At 30.0% G+C, this 8559-nt stretch overlaps 1 protein-coding gene across 5 annotated transcripts; it reads right to left on the bottom strand.

Moving 5' to 3' along the window:
- Positions 1-415: 415 nt before the first annotated feature.
- LOC117912317 (EG45-like domain containing protein) lies at positions 416-8079 on the bottom strand. 5 transcript variants are annotated; one of them, XM_034826863.1, is made up of 9 exons: positions 7991-8079; positions 4240-4605; positions 4076-4138; positions 3835-3981; positions 2865-2982; positions 1815-1875; positions 1429-1708; positions 1182-1307; positions 416-1043 (listed from the first exon to the last, which is right to left on the bottom strand). In XM_034826863.1, the coding sequence occupies exons 4-8, from the start codon at positions 3855-3857 to the stop codon at positions 1301-1303; spliced, it is 489 nt and encodes a 162-aa protein (XP_034682754.1). In that variant the 5' UTR covers positions 3858-3981; positions 4076-4138; positions 4240-4605; positions 7991-8079; the 3' UTR covers positions 416-1043; positions 1182-1300. The 5 variants fall into 5 exon arrangements, with proteins under 5 accessions (XP_034682754.1, XP_034682753.1, XP_034682756.1 ...); XM_034826862.1 differs by having other exon boundaries at positions 3835-4138; XM_034826865.1 differs by having other exon boundaries at positions 3835-4126.
- Positions 8080-8559: the final 480 nt, after the last annotated feature.

Raw genomic sequence — 8559 nt, 5'->3', positions numbered from 1 at the left:
TTTAATGTATTAAAAAATATAATTTAACATATTTCTAAAAAGTTCAAAATCATAAAATTATTGTAATAAATAATTTATTATTATCATCCTTACAAAAAATAATTAATATATTTATTTTTTATATAAGTAAAATAAAATATTTAAACTTGATAATCTGAAAAATAATGGATTGATAAAACCCAAATCAAATTAAAGAAAAAACATGACAATTCAAGTACATATTTTCAAATATCCAAAGACATCACATTATATGTTAATATCTAAACATTGCATTTCTTCCAATGGTAAAAAGCTAAAAATAACAAATTAATTAAATACTTGAAAGGGCTCATTTGCAATTTGGTCTCAGAACTGTTGCATGAATTCTTGATCAGATGCTGCAAAAAAACTGCTTGTAGTTGAGTTTTGAAGTTGATTTGCATTGTCACTTTTCAACTCCACTTCATTGTCATATTCAAAAAATAATCTATCCGCAAATGAGATTTGTCGAATGTCATGACAATTTTTGTTTTGAGTAATAAACAAATAAGGTGTCATTCTCTTCAATATTGGGAAACACGACTTAAAAACACCAAAAGCACGTTCAATGGCATTTCTTAATCTTGCATGACATTGGTTGAATATCTCCTCTTTTCCTCCAGCTTTACCATCACTACGAAAATTACTCAACTAATTGCATACATTATGATATGGTGTCATAAAACCTCGAGAGCGTGTGTGCGTGTATGTAACCATTCACATGTAACCATTTTATGCAGAGAATGAATTCATCTAGCACAAGAAGCATTAAAACTAACAACCCAGCAAAATGTATAGGCCAAAAAGAGAGAGAAAGTACCTTTCTATCCGGCCGTATAGGCCTAAAAAAACCACTGAATCTGGTGGGTTGGCATTTAGGTGCTTTAGGGCTAGTCATTGGCCTGGATCTTCATCAGACAAAGGCATGAACGACAATCATGAAAGTTCTGGCATTTACCGCTCATCGGAAAGGCTTAACCTCTGGATATTCCTCAACTCTCAAAAACTCAAAAGAACTCCACTTACTAACACAACCACCAAAATGCAAGACTCACATAAATTGATTTACTAAAAACACAGCCATGTAATCACAGAAACCGAAGTTGAATTTCGCCAAAAATCTATGTATTTTAATTTAAAAGACTTCAAGCTAAAACTGGTACCTTTATCAAAATTCGAAAGTCGCTTTTGCTTAGGGTTTGCAGTGGACAAGAAAAACATAGAATGGAAACCTCACTAGCAGAAAGAAACCTCCCTCAGACTTAGATCCGCATTGATACCTTCAAGCCCTGCACGCACATCAAGCACCACACAAGAACATTAAAAATTCCAGCAGAAATAATTCTTAAAAAAAATTAATTACCTGAAAGATAATTCTATGTAATTAATATTAAAAGGGATGACACTTACTCGGTAAACTCTATGTTAACCGAAGCAGCAGAAGGATTAGCAATAGCCCCAAATGCAATAGTAGAAAGAACAAGGATCACTCCATTCCTAGAGGCTCTATCAACTATCTTCACTTTTATGATCTGACCAGCTTTGCATGTCCCTGGAGTTTGTGCACTCAAGCACCTGACAAAGTACTGCCTGCCGCACGCTGCCCCATTGTCCCATATCCCATCTCCGGCTGACGCAAATAAGTTGCTTGATGGGAATTTAGACATATCGTTGCCGTAGCAGGCAGTTGCTGTATCAAGTCCCAGATTAAAAAAGCAAAAAAAAAAAAAAAAAAAAAAAAAAAAGAATGTCAGTTTGGAAGCTTTGAATTACAGTTATGGGTCTTTGGTGCTTACGCAGATATGGGGGAGCATATTGGCCTGCTGTGCCAGTATCTCCTGAGCAGACAGGCTGTGGCTGCATTCATAAAACCCGCAAGCACCTTAGTTTAATTTCGGTTATGGAGGTTAATTAGCATTGGGTTGCAACTTGTACAGATTGAATCAAATTGATGGCTAATCCAAACTCTACTGGAATTAATAAACCATCATTTAATTTAATCTCATTTTTTAAGGGTGATCCGGTTAAACTTGGCTTAACCATAAATCCGACCTTGGGCTAGTTGCACAGGATTAATGGTTAACCCAAAGTCAACCGATATTAATGAACAATCACCTCCAACTCAACACAGTTTCTAAAGGTACTCAATTTAAATTGTATTCATTTTTATTAGTTTAGATTGATCAAGTTATACTCAAATTAGTAATATTAAACTCAAAGTTGGTCAGATTCTATGATTTAAGATACATCATTTTAAAAATAAAAAAATAAAAAGTATATGTACTAAAATTTAAATAGTGAATGACACAAAATTTTAAGGTTACAAAAAAAAAAAAAAATTGTCTTCTAGAAAAGTAAAAAAAATATAAACTATAATTATAATAAGATATTTTTCTTAAAATCTAAAACAAAATAAATATTATGTATTATAAATTTTAAAAAAATATTAAATTGGGGTAGGATTAGGGTTGTTCAAACTTGGTTGGGTTCAACCTAAATTGAATTCGAGTTGAAAAAACTTAACCTAAATCCAACTCGAATATTAAAAATGACTATCCAAACTTGCTTAAATTCAAGTTTGCCTCAATGTTAAAATCTAAAACAAATTGAATGAATATTAAACTATGTTAGGGTTAGGTATGTCCAAACTTGGTTGAACTCAACCCAATTTGAATTTGAGTTGAAAAAACTTAATTCAAACCTAATTCAAATATTAAAAATGACTATCAAAGTTTACTTTAATCCAAACCTGCCTATATGTCGGGTTGGTTTGAGTTAACCTGCCTAAGTTGCATCCTGGTCAATTAACAAGGTTAATAGCTTTTGATTGTGAAAGGGATATTTACGCAGATATGGGGGTCTGTATTGGGCTGCCACACCAACATCAGCAAGTGTGAAATGGAAGAGCTCTGCACATAGGAGGAGCAGGAGGCATTGGAGGAATACTTGGGCCTTAGACATCTCCTGCACAGGAAGACAAATAATTTTGATCACAAAAATATGATTCCTCTTTAAATACTGCAATAAGAAATTATTCAAAAAAAAAAAAAAAAAAAAAACCAGAAAAGATTAACATACCTTAGTATTAATAAATGATTTTTTTTTTATAATATGTTGTATAAATATAAAACACTTTTTAATATTAATAAATTACCAAAAATGACATACAATTTTAATTACTAAAAGAAAATAGTATGATAAACAAAAAAACTTTTCATTAGAACAAACTATATAAACATCTATCTTAAAAGAATATATATATATATATATATATATATATATACACATTTATATTGTTAAAAAAAACTAAAAATAATTTTATTTATGATATAAATAAAATTTTAAAAAATGTTTACAAAACGAATTGATTAATAAATAAATATCAATCATGATATAACAAATTATTTGATTATATATTAGTTTAAAATTAATATTTTTTTATCACTATAATAAAATTTAAAAAAATATTTATAAAAAACATCTAAATCAATAAAAAAGAACATTGAATAAAAAACGATTTTCAAAGTAAAACAATAAATGATTACCAATTAATTTCTCAAAAAAAAAAAAAAAAAAAAGACTTTTCTAATTAAAATTAATAATTTTTTTTATCACTATAATAAAATTTAAAAAAATATTTACAAAAAACATCTAAATCAATAAAATAGAACATTGAAAAAAAAATTTTCAAAGTAAAACAATATATGATTACCTATTAATTTCTCAAAAAAAAAAAAAAAAAACTTTTCTAATTAAAAGTAAATAAGAATGACAAATATTTTCATAACAAAAAAAGGGGGAAAATTATATACTTACATATTAGAGTCATAATCAAACATCAATGAGATATAAGAAGATTTGCAGTTCGATCACATTCTTCTTCCATTTCTCTTGTATGATGTGAACCATCTTCCTCAACAAGTGAATCCATTCTATTCTCTTCTTCATTAAGTGGAAGCAACCCTTGATCATCATCATAAGATTTAAATTCCATATTCATTCTAGCATTAATCCTTATAAAGTTGTGAAGAGCCACTGAAGCAATAACAGTCTTTACTTGTTTTTCAAGAGGAAAACTATGCATTTCTCGTAGCATTCTCCATCTATTCTTCAAAACGACCTATAGTTTTTCAGGATTCTCTTACAAGAGTATTAATTTATCATATTTCGTAACCAATATATAAATTAATCAAATAAATTTAATGAATAAAAAAAACATACCTTCAATTTCTTATCCCACCATTCATTGCTTGCATTGATGGTTTGTCTCATAGGATCCCACCCAAGGTCAGTGTCTTTCCCAATCAAGGTATTCCAAAGTTGTCAATCCTTTTTAAGAGAACTCCATTTATTCTTAAGTTGCCTATATTGATAGTTTCTTCCAATCAAACTGTTGAAGGCTTTTATCACATTTTTCCATCCCAACTTGCTAAAATGACTATTTGGTCTATTTCCAGTCGAAGTCTCAATCACACAAACTTTGATAAAAGCATCCATTGTAATATCATCCCAATAAGCCTTACTTTGTTTTTCACTTTCTTCACCACTTGGTTGTTGTAATGGTTGAACTATATTGCTAGACATCCTCTATATAAAAAAAATATATATTTTAGAGAAATAATAATTTTCAAACAAAGAATCACACAATTAAAATGAAGAATAAAGAAAGAATTAAGGAACAAAACATCAAGAAAATATGGTTATCTAGTGTAAACAATACTTGGTATGATTAAATTTTTTAAATGTAAACTCGGTATTGAGCATCATATAGGCAGATTCTGTAAAACATAATAAACAAATAATCCTCAAGTGTAATATTCTTGGTTGAAAAGAAATCCTCATTGATAGTTGTATCAGTCTTAATATCACTCATTCAGGCAGTTGAAGTTTCTAGCTAAACTAGTTTCAAAAGAAGTTCAAGAAGAACTAGATACTTTCCAATTTAGCTACTTTAGCTTAGTCTACCATAAATATCTAGTTATGTATAAGATTTCTGTCCCCTTTATGAAGAGATTTCAATCTTAATGTTTGTTTAAACATGTTTAAATTTAGAAGGTTTTTTTATTTTTATCTAGAAATGTCATAAAGAATGAAGTTAAAACCTACCAGTCCCTCCTGAATAATCCCTCAGGCAAATGCTTTGTACTTCATTCTCTTACAAAAAATAATTGTGTTACAAAGGTACAATCCAGGAATATGCCATTATGTAACCAGCACCAACATTATGTTACCAGTAACAACAAGACTATTGGAAGTACTAATCCTACCATTTGGAATTGTTCTAGATTGATTAAACTAAGATTGACTCAACTTTAAATCAAACCCCATCCCAGTATCCTGATATGCCCCTATACCCAAAATCCTTAGTTAAAAGAGAATTATGCCCCCTTTCTCTTTGCTTCACTCTCTCCTTTTATATATAAATATTTGAATATAGGATATATTTCTCTAATTTAGGTGATAACTCTTCTTCTTTTTCCATGTTGGTTTTATTATGATTTTGCTTATTTATCTTTTCCTACTCCCTTAGTCCCTAGCAGTCAAAACTATATGAACTTCCCCTTACACTCTAGCAACCTATGTTCCCATTTGTAGCCTTAATTTCCCCAACCAAGCATAAAAAAGTTGACAGCATGATTGTTTACATCTTTGCAAAAGAAAGAAAAAATAGGTACATATGTATACAGGAATGAAGCATAAAAGAACATGTAATCAATTTTAAGAAAGATACTTTGCAGTACACATGAATTCATCACTATCATGAATAAGTAATCATTGACTGCTAAAGGTTAAACAATTTATATTTAACAAACAAGTCATTTCCTGCTAATTCAATACAAGCTCAGGAAAATAAACTTCACAAACTTTTGTAACATTTTCCAGCTGGACTGCAACTGATAACCAAAGTTCCAACTACTCCTCAACCAATATAACACCCAAAAAAGAAAAAAAAGAAAAAAGAATGATAGATGCAGAAGAAACATTGACTCTTCAAGATTTGTAAAAGAATAAACTATATTGCCCATTTTTGGATGTAGAAAGAAGTAGAAAAAAACTTTCATTTGGAAACTGGTAGAGAAATATCTTGTATTTTGTAATAAGGAAATGAAACAACCATGAAATTATATCAAGATTGCTTTTCTAAGAGAGGGGCAAGTAGAGACCTCAATTTTTGTGCAGAACTTTGACATAAATTATATAGAAGCAACAATAAAATTTTGTTGTTATCTTACTTTTTCGGTACATGCTGGGCCAATGTTTGATTGATGCAGTAAAATCTCTTTGATGGCTTAGATAAAGAAGAATTCCCTAGCAAGAGATAGTCTTACAAAAGCTTTAAAATACGTCAAGTGGATGGTATAACCAATTGAAGATACGCGCTCATAACTAGTTGGAAATTTTTGCATAGAAATAAGAAGAGAGGAAAAAATAAATAAATAAACCCACTGGTGGTTAATGACATGAAAAACCCTAGCAAGAGGATGAGGATTTGCAAAACCCTAGCATCAACCAAAAATGAGGATCATAAAGAATCATCACAATGAATATAAACACTATCAATAAACCATTTTAAAACTATGCAACCAGAAACATTTGAGACCAAATGGCACCAGAAAAACTTCAATCAATATAACATTCTACAAGAGACATTTTCAAAACCCAAACATTAGCCACACAGGATAATTATAGAAGATAACCATTTGATTAGTAAATGATTTTAGCCCTAAACTGCACCAAAAATCATAATCCCAAACCAGAAACAGTTAAGGCCAAATGGCACAAGAAAAAGTTCAATCAAGACAACATTCCATGAAAAAATTCTGAAAACCATATGTATAAAGTAGTTTCTTCATTATCATAATTCAGTGGAACTGCATAAAGCTAAGGCAATAATTTATCTTAGCTTTGTCAAACCATATGTATAAAAAAAGAAATGGATCAAGGCATTTTCTTTTGGATAAGAAAGTACAAATCCAGAGTGCCCAACTCTATTCCAAAACTAGAAACTCACTCCTTATACCAGAATATTTCAACATGAACTTCAACTTCCAAGAATAAAAAGGTGCAAAATACTGACTCTACTAGTCAATAAAGTTTGCAAAATTCTTCACTTTCAAAGCTTAATTATCAGAAACTGTCTGTCATTAGACCAAACAAAGCATCACAGGCTAGACACTCAAAGTAAAAAGAGATCAAATTCCTCCCAGTCTTGCCTGTCAACATCTGTCTAATGCCTAAAGTAAAATAAAATTTACCCAAATATAAAATGGGCCAACCCACTCAAACAAATCCTTATCCTCTGTTATAGGAAATTCATTCACTGCTTACATATAGGCAATCTTTTTACTCTCCACTACTTTCCTAATTTCACCAAACATGGTTTTGGCTTTTGTTTGGGTTTCATGAAGTTTCAAAGTTGTATAGTCATTTTCATCACACAATGCATCAACATTAGAATCCCAAAAAAGAAAAACAATGCTTCCCTGCTTGTTAAGAAGACATAGGAAAACGGAATCATACAAACAAAATCAAAATACCCTCTGAAAACATGAACCATTAAAACCTTGACATATACCCTGAATCAGAAGCTATTAAGCAAAATTATGAGTTGCAAATGATCAAACAAATGACCAGACAAGGATCCCTAATTTTTTCTGCAACCAAAACACCAAAAGAGAAAATGGAAGGAAAATATTCCAAATATTCCTAATCTTCTCATCCTTTCCTCATCTTTCCTGACAATCAAATCAGAGATTGAAAAAAAAAACCAAGAAAAACTTGACGTACCTTGAGAAAACTAGATCAAGAGAGAACATAGAGAAGAAATGTATCTTAGACAGTTGGAAATGCTTTCTCATACTTTCCTCCTAACCAAACAATCCTAAAACCCAAAACCCTAACTAATATTTCAAGACAATCAGACATTAAAAAAAAAAAAAAAAAAAACAACAAGAAAAGAACAGAGGGTTACCTTCGATCAGATCAACGATGTCGAATGAAAGTGGAGCGTCTTTCCTATTGTGTAGTCTCGGATGAGAGCGATGGATGAAGAGAACGAAGGAGAGAATGAAGAGCGATGGAAAAAGAGAATGAGGGAAAGGGAAAGGAAGGTATCGGCAATCACTTGGGGCATTTTTGGAATATTTTTTGGGGGCATTTTTGGAATATTTTAAAATTTTGAAGTGTTTTGCTTAGAAAACACCTGCAAATCATTTTAAATATTTATGCATATCTTCAAAAGTGTTTTTTAAAATTTATTAAACATCTTATTTTTATCTTTAAAAACACTTAAAAACATACTTTGAAAATCATGATCAAATGAGCTCTTAAACCTGATTGGAATTGTATTATATAATTTATATTAGGTTATAAAATATTATAAAAAAATTTATTTTTAAAATTATTACTTTTATAAAAAGATAATATAAAATCAATTTAATTGGTCATCTTTAGGATATATTTATTAAATTATTGGCAAAGAAAGTAAACAAACTAAATAAAAGGAATGAGAATTGAAACAAGATTTTCTAACTTTTAGAT

This window comes from Vitis riparia, chromosome 4 (genome assembly GCF_004353265.1).
Source record: "Vitis riparia cultivar Riparia Gloire de Montpellier isolate 1030 chromosome 4, EGFV_Vit.rip_1.0, whole genome shotgun sequence".
In the NCBI taxonomy this organism is placed as follows: Eukaryota; Viridiplantae; Streptophyta; class Magnoliopsida; order Vitales; family Vitaceae; genus Vitis; species Vitis riparia.
This window is presented reverse-complemented; position numbering and strand designations above follow the sequence as displayed.

Excerpts from the sequence above, each read along its gene's own strand:
- LOC117912317 (XM_034826862.1), bottom strand. The coding sequence starts at position 3,857 with ATGTTTGATTATGACTCTAATAT. Across the intron at positions 2,983-3,834 it reads TTTGATTATGACTCTAATAT|GAGATGTCTAAGGCCCAAGT; the intron begins GTAAGTATATAA and ends CTTCCTGTGCAG. Across the intron at positions 1,709-1,814 it reads ATATGCTCCCCCATATCTGC|CAACTGCCTGCTACGGCAAC; the intron begins GTAAGCACCAAA and ends GACTTGATACAG.